The sequence below is a fragment of the Macaca mulatta genome, chromosome 20, assembly GCF_049350105.2.
Source record: "Macaca mulatta isolate MMU2019108-1 chromosome 20, T2T-MMU8v2.0, whole genome shotgun sequence".
NCBI classification, from domain to species: Eukaryota; Metazoa; Chordata; class Mammalia; order Primates; family Cercopithecidae; genus Macaca; species Macaca mulatta.
Window position 1 is genome coordinate 63,508,293 of NC_133425.1, and position 14,953 is coordinate 63,523,245.

At 57.1% G+C, this 14,953-nt stretch overlaps 3 protein-coding genes and 1 long non-coding RNA gene across 13 annotated transcripts; 1 reads left to right on the forward strand and 3 right to left on the reverse strand.

Annotated features, from left to right (window-relative positions):
* Nucleotides 1-130: 130 nt before the first annotated feature.
* Nucleotides 131-2,223, reverse strand: CTRL (chymotrypsin like). Of its 2 annotated transcripts, XM_015126444.3 has the most exons (7): nucleotides 2,089-2,223; nucleotides 1,382-1,485; nucleotides 1,204-1,283; nucleotides 1,010-1,091; nucleotides 664-844; nucleotides 441-574; nucleotides 131-352 (listed from the first exon to the last, which is right to left on the reverse strand). In XM_015126444.3, the coding sequence occupies exons 1-7, from the start codon at nucleotides 2,138-2,140 to the stop codon at nucleotides 191-193; spliced, it is 795 nt and encodes a 264-aa protein (XP_014981930.2). In that variant the 5' UTR covers nucleotides 2,141-2,223; the 3' UTR covers nucleotides 131-190. The 2 variants fall into 2 exon arrangements, with proteins under 2 accessions (XP_014981930.2, XP_077840541.1); XM_077984415.1 differs by lacking the exon at nucleotides 1,010-1,091 and having other exon boundaries at nucleotides 1,382-1,561; nucleotides 2,089-2,222.
* Nucleotides 2,089-7,272, reverse strand: PSMB10 (proteasome 20S subunit beta 10). 6 transcript variants are annotated; one of them, XM_077983607.1, is made up of 10 exons: nucleotides 7,110-7,238; nucleotides 6,811-6,898; nucleotides 6,627-6,724; nucleotides 6,375-6,515; nucleotides 5,994-6,109; nucleotides 5,824-5,882; nucleotides 5,203-5,354; nucleotides 4,975-5,077; nucleotides 3,391-3,481; nucleotides 2,089-2,668 (listed from the first exon to the last, which is right to left on the reverse strand). In XM_077983607.1, the coding sequence occupies exons 1-10, from the start codon at nucleotides 7,163-7,165 to the stop codon at nucleotides 2,661-2,663; spliced, it is 912 nt and encodes a 303-aa protein (XP_077839733.1). In that variant the 5' UTR covers nucleotides 7,166-7,238; the 3' UTR covers nucleotides 2,089-2,660.
* Nucleotides 7,273-8,989: 1,717 nt separating this feature from the next.
* Nucleotides 8,990-10,835, forward strand: LOC144337663 (uncharacterized). The gene is made up of 2 exons (XR_013411074.1): nucleotides 8,990-9,204; nucleotides 9,670-10,835. It is a non-coding gene; the product is annotated as an uncharacterized LOC144337663 (long non-coding RNA).
* Nucleotides 10,236-14,785, reverse strand: LCAT (lecithin-cholesterol acyltransferase). 4 transcript variants are annotated; one of them, XM_077984410.1, is made up of 6 exons: nucleotides 14,613-14,785; nucleotides 13,717-13,850; nucleotides 13,522-13,637; nucleotides 13,333-13,428; nucleotides 13,025-13,249; nucleotides 10,236-10,832 (listed from the first exon to the last, which is right to left on the reverse strand). In XM_077984410.1, exons 1-6 carry the CDS (start codon nucleotides 14,679-14,681, stop codon nucleotides 10,258-10,260), a joined length of 1,215 nt encoding a protein of 404 aa, XP_077840536.1. In that variant the 5' UTR covers nucleotides 14,682-14,785; the 3' UTR covers nucleotides 10,236-10,257. The 4 variants fall into 4 exon arrangements, with proteins under 4 accessions (XP_077840536.1, XP_014981934.2, XP_014981935.2 ...); XM_015126448.3 differs by having other exon boundaries at nucleotides 13,717-13,873; XM_015126449.3 differs by having other exon boundaries at nucleotides 13,717-13,920.
* Nucleotides 14,786-14,953: the final 168 nt, after the last annotated feature.

The following is a 14,953-nucleotide window of genomic DNA, read 5'->3' on the forward strand; positions in this document are numbered from 1 at the left end:
ATGACTACTCTAGGAAGAGCCACTGCTACTCAAGGAGCCACTCAGCCCCGTCCATGCCAGAAGTCCAAGTAGGGAGTCGAACCCTCAACAGCCTCTGCTTTCTCCTGAGCCAGGAAGACAGACACGAATGCATGATGGGACAGGGCCTGGGTCTTTAATGGGTTGAGCTGGGGAGGGGCCTGTGGTGGGCTCAGTTGTAGGCAATGACCTGGTTGATCCAGGCGCTGAACTTGCTAACTCGAGTATACACAGCAGGTGCGCGCACATTGCAGTTTTTGGTACCCCAGGAGACAATACCAATAAGCACCCACGTGTTTCCCTTCTGGCAGACAAGAGGGCCTCCGGAGTCACCCTGAGAGGGAAGAGGGAGGGAGAAGTGAGTGTGGGGGGTTGGGGAGGTGTGCCACAGGACAGCGCAGAGGACCGGGTGCTGGGCTCACCTGGCATGAGGAAGCACCTGCGCCACCTGCACAGATCATGGAGTCGGTGATATCTGAGCCCCAGTACTGCCGGCACTGATTCACAGTGACCAGGGGCAAAGCCACCTGCTGCAGACGTGCTGGTGTCACATTGCCTGTGGGTCAGGAGGGGTAGTCAGGTGGGGCCCAGAACACTGGTCCCCACCCCAGTCCTCCCACCCTGAGCTTTGGCCTGAGTTCCTACCCACGCCACTGAGGCGACCCCAGCCGGTGGTGACACATGTGAGGCCTTCAGTCAGAGCCTCGTTTGAGGATGCCAGGCAAACTGGCGAGATGCGTGTTGTGTACTGGGCTGGTGAGGCGAGCTTCAGCAGTGTCACGTCATTGTTCATGGTGGTAGGGTTCCAGCTAGGGTGTGTAATGGCCTGTGGGGTCAGATACAGTCCATGTTGGGCTGGGGTGGGCCCCGGCACCTGGGGCTGATGGGTGCTGAGCAGGGTAGGCCAGGGCGTGTCCTGAATTCCCCGTGCCCAGCACCCATCCACTTGCACTGCCCACTTTTCCTCTGTGTCTGCAACCCAGGCACTCACCTGAGAGATGGACAGAACCTGCAAGGGCTCAGCGTTTGACGATAGGTCATGCTCGCCCAGGACAACAAAGTGGCGGCCAGGGCTGCAGAGGGGTGGGGTTAGGCAGCTGCAGGGAGGCCAGAGCGAGAGGGGGACAGCCAGGGGAGGAGGCAGGAAGAGGCGAGGGGCGGGGCAGGTGGAGTGCAGGTGCTCACCTGACATTGCAGTGGGCAGCAGTGACCACCCAAGACTGGCTGATGAGAGAACCACCGCAAAAGTGGAAGCCGCTGCTGTCCTGGGGTCAGGGCTCAGAGGTCAGAGTGGGGTTGGGCTGCTTAGGCTGCCCCTAGGCATGACGTACCCAGGACCCTGCCCACCCCTCCGGTGGTATACCTGCAGGGACACCTGCCAGGGCCAGGAGCCTGGTACTGCATTCTCCCCGTTGACAATCCTCTGGCTGAAGCTCAGGGCTGGTTTGATGGCAGGAACACCGCAGCCTGGCCATTGGGCTAATGAGGACCTGCTTCCTATGCCTCAGCCCACCTTTCCCCACCTCCTTCTGGGTGCCCGAGGCTGTGTACCCCAGATAGGTCAGTCAAGAGGGTACAACACTACCCCTTTCCCAACAGGGTACATGCAGGCACCTTCGGGCCCCACAGCTATCTTGGTTATCCCCATCCAACCAGTCCCCCAGTGCTTCTGTTCTCTCACATCTTTCTCCAGCCTAGTCCCCGCTGTTCCCCATCTCTACCCCTGGTCTCTCTGCCCGCTCCAGGCCTGAACAGTACATACCCTTCATGCAGCCAGAAGGTTCTTTCTAAAAGTCATGGGCAGCTCTTCCTGTCTCAGCTTCCTAAACACTCCCGGGCTCCAGAGCCTTGCTCAAGCTCTGGTCCTATTCGTGAGACTCCCCCACCCCACCTCTTGCCCCCTCCCAGCCCTGCAGGCCTGGTCCTGCTCCCCTGCCCTGGCATATCCTGTTTCCTTTGCCCACTCTGTCCACCTTTGTCCCTTCCAGCCAGCCTGGCCCCTTCCCTGGGCTAGTGCTGGGAGCTGAGTTGTTCCCAGGTCTAAATCAGGGCTGGTCCTGGCCCACTCACCCCAGGAGGAACCGAGGAGAACCAGGCTTAGGGTCAGGCTGAGCAGCAGCATCGTGGCAGATGTGAGGTTGGGAGCTGGGCCTGGCTTTATGGGTCTTCTCGTCCTTGAGCTAAAGCTCCAGGCCTGAGGCCAGGCCAGCTGTGTAGACTCAGCCCCCTCCCACGCTCCAGTCAAGAGAGGCCCTTTAGGCAAGGTCCCCTGACCCAGGCCTATACTTATCGGACAGAGCCCAGGTGTGAGGCTCTCACCTCTGCCACCTCCCAAAGCCTGGCCTCTAATTGGCTCCCAGAACCACCTCCCATTCCAAATGTTGAGCCCTGGGTACCGAGGGCAGATGGTTAAATTAGGTCTATAGTGACAACCTGGTGGCTGGGATCAGAGGAGTCTCCCAGGGCTATCAAAGGCACCAGGCTCTCAGAGAAGGCCACTCAGCATCCAGGGTGTTCTGACTGGTGGAGGGAATGCTCACTGTGGTCGACTTTGCTGTGAAGGGTCAGGGGCCGTGAGGTTCTGGCAGGTTGGGAGTCCTAACACATCATCTCAGTGGTTCCTCATCCGTTTGGAACAGGAGTCACAGGTCTGCTCAGAGATGGTGACTCTCCCACCAGCACGTGGTTGAGTTGGACACAAACCTGCATTTGTCTGGCACTGAAGCCCCCAGTCTTTTTTTTTTTTTTTTTTGAGACAGAGTCTCACTCTTCGCCCAGGCTGGAGTGCAGTGGCTCGATCTTGGCTCACTGCAAGCTCCGCCTCCCGGGTTCACACCATTCTCCTGCCTCAGCCTCCCGTGTAGCTGGGACTACAGGCGCCCGCCACCATGCCCGGCTAATCTTGTATTTTTAGTGGAGATGGGATTTCACTGTGTTAGCCAGGATGGTCTGGATCTCCTGACTTTGTGATCCGCCCACCTCGGCCTCCCAGAGTGCTGGGATTAAGGCGTGAGCCACCGAGCTCAGCCAAGAAGCCCCCACTCTTAACAATGAGATGATGCTTGTGAAGTGCCTGGCATTTAGGAGGGCAAAGTGTGAGCTCTTGGTGCCTGGCAGACCCTGAACTGAGGCTGCAGTTGGAGGTGGAGAGTGACAGCCATCAAAACTCTGCCACCCTCTCTAGGCCTGGGGGCTCCCATGGGCAAGCCCCTGGTGTCTGCAGCCCATTTGTTACTGAGATGCAGGCCAAGCTTGAAGGGAGAAGACACCCTGTGTGTAGAATTCCAACAGGTGCATTGGCTGGCCTGCTTCCGGGAGTGTGAGGGCTTTAACTGATTCAAGAACAGATCAGGGCTGGGTGTGGTGGCTTACGCCTGTAATGCCAAAACTTTGGGAGGCAGAGGTAGGAGGCTTGATTGCAGGAGTTCGAGACCAGCCTGGGCAACGTGATGAAACCCTGTCTCTACAAAAAAAATTTTTTTTAATTAAAAAATGATCTGGGCATGGTGGTACACACCTGTAGTCCCAGCAACTGAGAAGGCTGAGGCAGGAGGGATCACTTGAGCCCTTTTCAAGGCTGCAGTGAGCCATGAGTGCACCACTACATTCCAGCCTGGGCGATGGAGCTAGACCCCGTCTCAAAAAAATAAACCACATCATTTAAAAAATGAGATGAATTGGCCAGGCACAGTGGCTCATGCCTGTAATCCCAGCACTTTGGGAGGCCGAGACGGGCGGATCATGAGGTCAGGAGATTGAGACCATCCTGGCTAACACAGTGAAACCCTGTCTTTACTAAATATACAAAAAATAGCTGGGTGTGGTGGCGGGCGCCTATAGTCCCAGCTACTCAGGAGGCTGAGGCAGGAGAATGGCGTGAACCCGGGAGGCAGAGCTTGCAGTGAGCCGAGATCACGCCACTGCACTCCAGCCTCGGTGACAGAGCAAAACTCTAAGAAAAAAAAAGATGAATTAATGGATAGAGAGATGGATAGATGATAAAGCAAATATAACAAAATACTATCAGGTTCAATATACAACTCTACTTTTCTGTTACATTTACAAATATTCATAATAGAATGTTGGGGCTCAGGGAGCAGTCAGCGGCCCAGGGATGTCCAGCCTGGCATAGACCCTCCCTGGAGCCTGGGCCGACTCTCCCTGACAGTTCTGAAGCTGCAGTGGAGTTCATCTGTTTGTTTCACTAAGGGCAGGATGCTCTTGCTGGCACCCAGCAGCCAGGCCTGAGACTCAGCAGAGGCCCAGCAAAGGTTTGTTGGAGAAACGTGTCCTCTCTCCCCATGTGAATCCTGTGAGCCTTCTTAACCCGGAAAACTTGGAGTCACAAGTCCAACATGTACAGACAGAAGCCAAGCTTCAGGTGAGCAGTGCAGGCATGCCTCGCCATCTGAGGGGTGTTACCGGTAAAGATGTTGTGAGGTTGAGAAGTGCTTGGTGAGAACTTGCCTTGGAGTCAGGGAGTGGCTCCTCTTGTCAGCACTTTAGCCCTCAGTGAGGCCTTACTGAAAGGTATGAGCTTTGTCCTGGGCCACTGAGGAGCCATGGAAAGTCCCTAGGAGGGGTCATGGGGTCTTTTGTGTTTTACAAGTCTCCAGTGGACTAGAGGGCCAAGAGCAAGGCAGTGGAGTGATGGGGGAGCCTCCAAGGTGTGGAGTCAGAAGGAAGGTTTGGATGGAGATCAAGCCTGCAATGCTGGCCAGGGCTGGGGTTCTGGAGCTGTAGGTGCCTGAGGTAATGGGTGAAGAGCATCTGTTAGGCCAGACACTAGAGCTATGGGAAGTAATGGTCCCTGCAGGGACGCCTTAGCTACAGAGCCCTGCTGGCTGCCTGCCCACCCTACTCCACTCAAGAATGACACAGCCATCTGTTTAACTGTATTTTCTGGGTTTATTCCCCCTTGTTCCAAGCTCTAAGCCTCAACCTATTTTACTCCACCTCCATAGCCTGCACAGTTTCCTCCACTAGCTCCAGGGTTAGTGGCTTCACGGTTTGGGTCAGGACAGCTGTGGTTCCAGGCACAAAGTGGTAGCGGCCAGACCTGGGAGAGAGGAGGGACGGCCTCTGAACATGGGCCTGTCATGTGGCCCATCCCCTTCTTGCAGCCCTCCATCTCCCCTGCTGCAGCCCCACACATCCCTGTGGTACCCCATCGCCAGCACTCACCTCTTCACGGGCTCTGTGGGTGAGCTCAGTGTCCGCAGCAGCTTGGCGCCAGTCTTCGTGATCACACATGCGTCCACATTGCCCCCGGAGCCCAGGTCACCCAAGATTCCGGCGGTGATGGCTTCCACCAGCAGCCCCTGAGCGGCCTCTAGCTGCGGTGATGAGTGTGTGAGGCCTGACGGGCCCTCTGCTGTTAACTTAGGCTATAGCCTGGGGACTTGCCTGTCCACTCACCCAATCTGGTCTTGCACCCCAAACCCCCACTGTGTTTCTCCCTCTGAGCCTTAGCCACCTCTGAGGCAATATCACCTGCTTCCATCCCACCCCAAACAAAATGTAGGCTCCAGACGTTGATATAAGTGTGACCCTACTGGTCCTTCCCTCTGCCCTCGGCTCCAAAAGATCCTCTGTGAGCTTCGACTTCTCCCAACCGTCCAGGCTTTGGTATTGGACGGTGTTGTGCCAGGACCGCACTTCTCTGCCCTTACTCCACTCACCCTTCAGTGGTCACCACCTCCAAGCCTTCCCCCACCTCCACACCGGGCTAGGGTCCTGTGCTCCCCCAGCTCCCGGGTGCACATCCCACCAGCGACCACATAGTCGGGGACAGAGGCCGCTCACCGTCATGTTCGGCTGGAACCGGTCTTCTAGTACCGCCAGGGCCTCGCCCTGGCCAGAGCCTAAAGGCAGGAGAACCATCTGAAGTCAACCGCTGCCACCCAGTTTGGAGTACAACCGTGAGGCCAAGGTCACAGGGGCAGGGTTCGAGGAGAAGGGACAGAAGTGCTCACCCAGGGCTGTGAAGGGCAGACGGCTGTAGGAGCCATGGGGATGCACGCTGTAGAGCTGCGGTCCAGTCAGGTCTACGCCGCCCACGATCAGCGATGCACCCACGTGGCCCCGGTACCTGCTCGAGGATGGGCGGGGTCGGTCACAGGCAGGGGCCTAGGCCCCGCCCCTCTATGCCTCCGCCCTTAGGTACTATCCCCGCCCCTTCCTGTGATGTGGCGCCCGATGACTGACATAGCCTTTTCCGATAGCCCAGCTTCTCTTGGGCTGGCCTCTTCCGGTCACCTGGCCCGTCGCGGCCCCGCCCCCCTTTCTGTCCCGCCTTCCATCGGCCCGTGCCGGCAACGACCCCTCCGGGGATCCTGTTAGCCCCGCCCCCGCACCGGAAGAGCGTCTGGCACAGGACGCGAGTGACCGTGGCCACGCGGGCCTCTCGGCCCGTGGATAGCGCGTGTAGCTCCATCTTGGACGCCACCATCCTTGTGGTCATCTCGGCGTCAGCGGCTACTCCAGCCCCACAGCAGCTGAGGGAAAAGGGAGGATCGGTGTGGGCAGGGCTGGCACGTGCCGGGACCGGAGTGGGAACGAGGGGGCCGTTCTCTTTTGCGTGAGGGAACTGGGCTGGTGAGTCTCACTAGATTTTGGGGGCGATGAAGTGGATCTTCTCACAGCTCTTGTCCGCCACGACCGAATCGTTAGTGGCTCGCGTGTCGGCGCCGAGAATGACTCCGTCCTGAGGAGAGGGAGGGACCGCAGCCTCAGTGCCTGCTCGATACTCCCGGCTCCCCTCCAGCTCCCCTGTCCTTCCCCGCTGCTCACTTGGAACACAAGGCCCGCGATGGTTGTCCCTGTCTTGCGTGCATGAGGGACCTTGAGCCCCGGGAGGACGCGTTCCAAGGATGCATTTCTGGAAACGGAGAAGAGCGCCCAGGTTTCGGCTCTGCTTCCAGTACCCCTGTTGCTTCCCCTAACCTGGTCCCCGTCTCCCTCATCTTCCGGGGTAAGCCTGGAACCCAAGTCGCCCAACACACCCTCTCCCACCCCCAGCCAGGAAAAAAGGCCACGACCAAGCAGAGGTGACTCAGGATTGATCGTCCCCTCCCCAGCCCCCGCTTCACCTTTGGCAGTTCTCGAAGGAGAAGCCCCCTCGGGGCTCCAAGGCTGGCTTCAGCATCTTGGGGCAGGCAGAGCGGATTAGGGGTCGCGGGTGGATGAGTCGGTCAGACAAGTGGGGCCAGTGAGGAACTAAAAAGTCCTCTGCTAGGCTCGACGTCTGTCCTTCCTGCTTTCGCTTTCGCCTTTACCCTTCAAAGGCCCGTGGCGGTTTTCTGCATCTTGTCTTTCACTTTCGGCTTCACTTGTGGCTCTGAGCATTTGGAGAACTGGGGGATGTCCCTTGCTGTGCCCTCTGTGCTGCTCACAGGGTCCTCTGTTGGATAGAGATTCAAATCTCTTCCCTTCTGGACATTGTTCAGGTCCTCCTCCCCCTCCATCTGAGCCCCCTGCTCTTACCCTAGCCTCAACTCTGACCTCCAGTCCCAGCATAATAAAGCTCTCAGAGCCTTGGCCAAGTCTGCATTGTTGCTGGCCACCCAGTAGCATCAGGCATGGCTGACTTTTGTTCCTTGTCACCTTTCTTCCAACTCTTGCCTCTTGTGTTGCCTTCACTCCTCTGTGAAACCTCAAACACAGGCTCAGTCCTCAGCCACAGGGACCCTGGTCTTTCCATCTTCCATCTCAGGTGACATCTTCCCCCTCTCAAGAGGGGCACCATGGGTGCTGGGTTCCACTCACGGCCAAGCCTTGTTATTTCACCTCCCCAGTGACCTCTTATCTGCACACATCTTTCTCCTAGCACTTCTCGTCTCAGCTAGCAACCTCTCCCACCTGGACATTGCACTGGCCTCCCTGATTACCTTGCGATTCTTGCCCCCTACCTCAGGCTACACCTTACCCTGCAGAGAGCGGGTCTTTCTGAATTGGAAATCTGGTCACACTCTTTCTCTGGTTTAAACCCTTCAGCAATCTGGGCCTGGTGGCTCACACCTGTAATCCCAGCACTTTGGAAGCCCGGGAGTTCGAGGCTGCAGTGAGTACGGATCATGCCATTGCACTCCAGCCTGGGCAACAGACCCCATCTCAAAAGGGGGAAAAAAAAAGACTTAGGTTTGAGCCTAAGAGCAGCACGCAGCTGCCAAAGGGTTTACTTTTTTTTTTTTTTTTGAGACGGGGTCTTACTCTGTTGCCCAGGCTGGAGTACAGTGGTGCGATCTCATTTCACTGGAACCTCTGCCTCCCAGGCACAAGCACTCTTCCACCTCAGCCTCCTGAATAGCTGGGATCACAGGCACATACCACCATGCCTGGCTAATTTTTTGTTTTTTGTTTTTTTTGGTGGAGATGGGGTTTCACCATGTTGCCCAGGCTGGTCTTGAACTCCTGAGCTCAGGTGATCCACCCTCCTCAGCCTCCCAAAGTGCTTGGCTTACAACCATGAACCACCATGGTTGGTTGTGCCTGGCCTATTTTACTTTTTTTTTTTTTTTTTTTTTGAGACAGAGTCTTGCTCTGTCGCCCAGGCTGGAGTGCAGTGCCGCGATCTCAGCTCATTGCAAGCTCTGCCTCCCGGGTTCACGCCATTCTCCTGCCTCAGCCTCCCGAGTAGCTGGGACTACAGGTGCCCGCCACCTCGCCCGGCTAATTTTTTATATGTTTAGGAGAGACGGGGTTTCAGTGTGTTAGCCAGGATGGTCTCGATCTCCTGACCTCATGATCCGCCCGTCTCGGCCTCCCAAAGTGCTGGGATTACAGGTGTGAGCCACCGCGCCTAGCCCACTACTTTTTTTTTTTTTTGACACAAGGTCTTGCTGTTGCGCAGGCTGGAGTGCCATGGCACCATCTTGGCTCACTGCAACCTCAGCCTCCCTAGAAGATTTGACTACAGGTGTGGCCACGCCTGACTAATTTAAAATTTTTTTTTTTTTTTTTTTTTTTTGAGATGGAGTTTTGCTCTTGTTGCCCAAGCTGGAGTGCAATAGCGTGATCTCGGCTCACCGCAACGTCCACCTCTCAGGTTCAAACGATTCTCCTGCCTCAGCCTCCTGAGTAGCTGGGATTACAGGCATGCGCCACCATGCCTGGCTAATTTTGTATTTTTAGTACAGACGGGGTTTCTCCATGTTGGTCAGGCTGGTCTCAAACTTCCGACCTCAAGTGATCCGCCCGCCTTGGCCTCCCAAAGTGCTGGGATTACAGGCATGAGCCACCACGCCCGGCCTAATTTTTTAAATTTTTGTAGAGATGAGGTCTCACTATATTGCCCAGGCTGGTCTCGAACTCCTGGGCTCAATCAAGTCAAACCCAAGTCTTTACAGTGGTCCATTACTCTTCTTGTCCCTCTGACTTCAGTATAGGCACTGCCTCCTCTGGGAGGCCTTTGCTGACCCAAAAGACTCAGCCTCTTGTGCTCCCTAAGCTTTCCTCAGAGCATTTAGCTTCATTAGTAATTAAACTTTCATTAGTGAAATGATCTGATTAATGGTTGTCATTCCCAGATTCAAATTCTAAATTTTTTTTTTTTTTTTGAGACCCAGTCTTTTTTTTTTGAGAGTCTCACTCTGTCGCCCAGTCTGGAGTGCAGTGACATGATCTCAGCTCACAGTGACCTCCACCTCCCAGGTTCAAATGATTCTTGTGCCTCAGCTTCCAGAGTAGCTGGGACGACAGGCATGCGCCACCACACCTGGCAAATGTTTTGTATTTTAGTAGCGATGGGGTTTCTACCATGTTGGCCAGGCTGGTCTCAAACTCCTGAGATCAGGTGATCCGCCTGCCTCGGTCTCTCAAAGTGCTGAGATTACCGGCGTGAGCCACTGTGCCTGGCTTCTAAACTCTTGTGGCCCTGTCATTCACCCAGCACTCAAAAGGCTGTCCCACTTGCCCTTTTGGGAGCTGGGAGGGACAGCTCAAATCATCCCCTCCCTGTACTCCTCTTGACAGGGTTGGTGGATGCAGCCAGCTCCAGTCCCCACGCCCAGCACTGAGGCAGGCCTGGTGCACGCTGCCTCAACAGCTCAACCAGGAGAGTGGACAGCTGCACATCTAGGGTGCCCACCTCAGTCCCAGGCCTGAGCAGAGCCCATCTTGCCCCACTCTGCACAGCACTGAGCCTGTGGCTGGTGATGAGTGAAACCTGATGTGGGACTCTAGTGCCTCCCTTCAACCTGCAATATACACATCAGGGCTTACGGCAGCAAAGGAAGGTCTTTATTCAGGAGGCGGGGGCTCTGGGCTGGCAGTCAGGGATGCAGGGGGACCCTGGCGGTAGGCACCCAGCAGGATAGCATTGATGTGCTCCAGGGTCTGGTTGCTGAAGACCATGTTGAGATGCTGTATCCCACGCAGGGGCAGCAGGTGCACGGGCTGCGGCTGGCGGCCCTGCCAGAGGCCACAGAGCTCAGTGCTGCGCGTGGCCACTGTGTCGTCACCGTCCTCATAGAGCACATCCACAGGGTCCGTGTAGGGGAAGCCGTGGTCGTAGATGTAGGTGCGGGGTGTGGGCAGGCCCACGCCATAAAGACAGTATACTTCCACGCCAGGCGCTGGGAGGCCTGCCAGGAGGTCACGTGACTGCAGCCACATGTACCAGCCTTCCTCAAAGTGCAGGTCTGCAAAGAAGCGCTGGAAGTCACGGCCTGTGTAGTTGAAGCTGGGGGTGGAAATGAACACGTGGTCCTCAGGCCAAGCCATGCGAGAGGGAAACATCCAGGGGGAGGTGGTCGTTATGCGCTGCTCCTCTTTCAGCTTGATGCTGGACATGATGGGGATGCCCTGGTTGTCACCTGTGAATAGGGAGCAAGGTGGGACAGGGAGCCAGGCCTGGCTACCCCTGGCTCACAACCTGCTGAGTGTAGGCTCAGCCAGATGCTCACTCTTGCCCCTGCCCAATCTAGACATAGACTCTAAGCCACAGGCTTGAGAAGGCCTGATATTCAATGATGCTCAGTGTCGGCTTACTCAGTGAGAAGCTGTTGGGCAGAGCTGTAGGGCTTCAAAAGAAGGGCAGGGGCAGGCACCATGGCTCACTCCTGTAATCCCAACACTTTGGGAGGCTGAGGCAGGAGGATCACTTGAGGCCAGGAGTCCAAGACCAGCCTAGGCAATGCAGTGAGACCCTGTCTCTACAAAAAAAAAAAAAAAAAAAAAAATCAGCTGGGCATACTGGATTGCACCTCTAGTCCTTAGCTACTCAAAAGGCAAAGGCAGGAAGATTGCTTGACCCTAGGAATTTAAGGTTACAGTAACTATGATCATGCCACTGCACTGTAGCCTGGGTGACAGGACGAGATCCCAGCCTAAAAATAAATAGGGGCCGGGCGCGGTGGCTCAAGCTTGTAATCCCAGCACTTTGGGAGGCCGAGACGGGCGGATCACGAGGTCAGGAGTTCGAGACCATCCTGGCTAACACGGTGAAACCCCGTCTCTAGTAAAAAATACAAAAAACTAGCCAGGCGAGGTGGCGGGCGCCTGTAGTCCCGGCTACTCGGGAGGCTGAGGCAGGAGAATGGCGTAAAAACCCGGGAGGCAGAGCTTGCAGTGAGCTGAGATCCGGCCACTGCACTCCAGCCTGGGCGACACAGCGAGACTCCGTCTCAAAAAATAAATAAATAAATAAATAAATAAATAAATAAATAGGGCTGGTTATGTTGGCTCACGCCTGTAATCCCAGCACTTTGGGAGGCCGAGGCAGGCAGTTGACTTGAGGTCAGGAGTTCAAGACCAGCCTGGCCAACATGGGGAAGCCCCGTCTCTACTAAAAATACAAAAATTAGCCAGGCATGGTGGCACATGCCTGTGATCCTAGCTACTAGGGAGGCTGAGGCAAGAGAATCACTTGAACCTGGGAGGCGGAGGTTGCAGTGAGCGGAGATTGCACTACTGCATTCCAGCCTGGGAAACAGAGTGAGACTCCATCTCAAAATAAATAAACAAGTATTTTGTAAAAGGCCCAGCACAGTGGCTCACGCCTGTAATCCCAGCACTTTGGGAGGCTGAGGCAGGAAATCACTTAAACTCAGGAGTTTGAGACCAGCCTGGGCAACATAGCAAGACTTTGTTTCTACTAAAAAATAAAAATAAATTAGGTGTGGTGGTGCATGCCTATCGTCTCAGCTACCCAGGAGGCTGAGGCAGGAGGGTTGCTTGGGCCAGGGAGATTGAGGTTGCGGCTATGATCGTGCCACTGCACTCCAGCCTGGGCAACAGAGTGAGACCCTGTCTCAAAAAAAAAAAAAAAAAAAAAATGTAGGCGGGGCTTCCTGAGGACGGGGTGTGTGGGGATGGTGGGTGAGGCCCGGGATGTGTGGGGATGGTCAGGGCGGTGCTGGCTGTCTTCCCTTGGGCATGTGTCTCTCTGCTCCTTGTGTGGCTTGTGCTGCATTGGGGGCCACAGACTTGTGCTCCAGAAAGGGAGAAACAAGATGGTGTCTGTTTGGCATTTATTGGTGGTGTCTGATGAGTGTTTCTCTGTCCAGACTGTGTTTCTCTCTCCAGACCAGCTCCCACGGTACAGGGGGTGGGGAGTAGGTGGTAGCTGTGTCAGTGCTGGGCCCTGGTGCCACTCCCTAGGGAAGGGCAGGCGGGGCTCCGGGGGGTCTGGCCCTAGCTCTGGCAGACCCATCCTCAGTAAAGCACATCCCTCGGCAAAGGCACTCCTGCGAGCAAGCGGAAGGCAGGCAAGGGTTGGGTAGGCAGGCTCTGGGGCTACAAGGAACAAACCTGGGGGCAGATAGCTGGGGTTCACTTTCTGTTTTCACCGCCCTTTTGCCATCACTGACACAGACTCTGGAAGGAGCCACCCTAATTGCTCAGGCCAGGGTCACTGCTCTGGAGGCCAGTGACAGCGAGCATGCCTGCCCAGGGGTGGTAGATGGCACCCCCAGAGGCCACCGTGAGCAGGAGCCGCAATGAAGGCAGGCCCAGGATCAGCTTCGTCTCACCCATCGCTGGGCCTAAGTGGTCGAGGCCTTCTCACCTGAGGCCAAGACCAGCATGGGCTTGATGGAGCCGCCCCAGGGAGCCCCAAGAGAGATGAAGCCATCGATGAAGCGGTCCTTCCAGGCCTGGGGCTGGCGCAGCAGGAAATAGAGCAAGTGTAGACAGCCAAGGCTGTGGCCAATGAGGAAGACAGGCTTCCCATAGGCAGCGTGCATCTCCTCCACCAGCCCTGCGAGCTTGTGGTAGTACTCCTCCTGCTGGCCTGCAGTGGGTGGGAGGGGTCAGGGCAGTTGGGGTCCGGGGCACCTGCCCCACCCCAAGCTGGTCATCCGTAGAGACACTCACCGGGCTCCAGCCGCCAGTCATAGGGGGCGGCGCGCACAGTCTCGTCCCGCACGTAGCCGTTGTTGACCAGGTTCTGCACCAGTGTGTGCAGGTACCCTGTGGGGGGAGCAGCAGCACCGGGGGCTGGGCCGTGCCTGCTGCGGGCCAGCACCCCAGCCTGGAGCCCCAGCCCTGCCCTCTGACACAAACCTGCCAGCTTGCTGCTGTCCAGGTACTCCACAGAGTAGGTCTTGCCAAAGCCGGGGACGCGGATCTGGACACCGGGGGCGTTGGACACAAGCCCAGAGCTCCGGTTGTAGACAACCCTGCAGGGCGGGGGTGCCACTCAGCAGCCAATAGCCAAGGGGCAGTGTGTCGGGGCTGGGGCGGAGCACATGGCTGTACCTGGTGTTATCGATCCAGCAGTCTACCCCGAGGGGTAGGAACATGTTGAGATCCAGCCAGATGGTGAAGAAGTCCTCTGTCTTGCGGTAGCACATCCAGTTCACCACATCTGGCTTGTCCAGCTTGGCTTCTAGCTGATTCCCCAGGCAGCCGGGCACTGTGAGTAGTGGCCCTCACTCTGGACTCTGGATTCCCCCGGTGACCCTTACCCCAGTCACCCCAGATGCTGCAGTGACTAGACCCACCCCCAACCTCCCACACCCTCAACCCTAGGTACAAAGCACACTTACCCTCCCCTGCTCACACCCCCTCTCCCCGCTGTCCCCCCAGTAGCCAAAGCCCAGGCCTCCCTGAGGAAGGGAAGGTGCTGAGGTGCTGAGGCCAAGGCCGCTGACCCCTGCCTCTGCAGAGCAAACACCCAGCCTGGCGCTCCTTTATTTCCAAAGTCCAGGGTGGGAACAGATAGGTCTAGGGGCAGGGGGGCTGGGCTTAATAGGGGCCGGGCATGGATGGGCCTCTCCTGCTCACCGGTCCTGGGCTGGGCATCTTGTCCTTGGTGGGTGGGGGCCAAGGAAGGAGTGGTGGGGTTTGGCCCAGAGTCTGGTGTGGCTGTGGCTGACCACAGCTTGTGATGCCCCAGCCAAGACCTCAGGCACATCCTGTCCCCCACTCCGCCCCCCTGGGGTAGGCAACTGAGAGACACGTAGTCGGGCGTCGGGGAGAAGGGAGGTCATTCCTCTATGGGACAAGCTTTTGGCCCCTCCCCACACCAAGGCAGGTACTTACACCGGGGCATATGCAGGGCAGAAGGGTTTTGGCCGGGTCAGCTGCCAGGGGCTGGGGCCCAGGCTCCCCAGGGTCTGGCGTTTTGCATCAGGGGCCTGGTGGGGGCTTACCGAGGATGACGGGCCGTGTGTGGTTACTGAGCTCAGCCTTGGGCGTGGTGTGCGGGGGGAAGAGCACATTGAGGAGCCAGAAGGGGGCGGCAGGAGGGAGCAGCAGCCCCAGCAGCAGCGGCACCCACTGCCATGGGGAGCCGGGCGGCCCCATTCCAGCCCTGGTGCCTACTGCCAGAGGAAGCGGCACTGGGCTGGCCTTATCTGGTGTGGCAGTGGGAGGGGCCCTAGGGCCAGTGGGAGGGACGGCCTGGCCAGTGGGGGTTGTGGCCAGAGATTGCCGGAAAGGGGCACAGCCTTAGGGAGCCGGCTCTGGGCCTGGGTTCAGTTCCGCCTTCTTC

Excerpts from the sequence above, each read along its gene's own strand:
- CTRL (XM_015126444.3), bottom strand. The coding sequence starts at position 2,140 with ATGCTGCTGCTCAGCCTGACCCTAAGCCTGGTTCTCCTCGGTTCCTCC. Across the intron at positions 1,092-1,203 it reads GCTGCCCACTGCAATGTCAG|CCCTGGCCGCCACTTTGTTG; the intron begins GTGAGCACCTGC and ends ACCCCTCTGCAG. Across the intron at positions 575-663 it reads GGGTCGCCTCAGTGGCGTGG|GCAATGTGACACCAGCACGT; the intron begins GTAGGAACTCAG and ends CCTGACCCACAG.
- PSMB10 (XM_077983605.1), bottom strand. The coding sequence starts at position 7,165 with ATGCTGAAGCCAGCCTTGGAGCCCCGAGGGGGCTTCTCCTTCGAGAAC. Across the intron at positions 5,078-5,202 it reads CCCACAGAGCCCGTGAAGAG|GTCTGGCCGCTACCACTTTG; the intron begins GTGAGTGCTGGC and ends CCTCTCTCCCAG. Across the intron at positions 3,482-4,974 it reads AAACTGTGCAGGCTATGGAG|AGACAGGGTTTCATCACGTT; the intron begins GTGGAGTAAAAT and ends TTTTTTTTGTAG.
- LCAT (XM_028841537.2), bottom strand. The coding sequence starts at position 14,766 with ATGGGGCCGCCCGGCTCCCCATGGCAGTGGGTGCCGCTGCTGCTGGGG. Across the intron at positions 13,638-13,716 it reads TGCTGGATCGATAACACCAG|GGTTGTCTACAACCGGAGCT; the intron begins GTACAGCCATGT and ends CCCGCCCTGCAG. Across the intron at positions 10,833-13,024 it reads CATGCTGGTCTTGGCCTCAG|GTGACAACCAGGGCATCCCC; the intron begins GTGAGAAGGCCT and ends CCCTATTCACAG.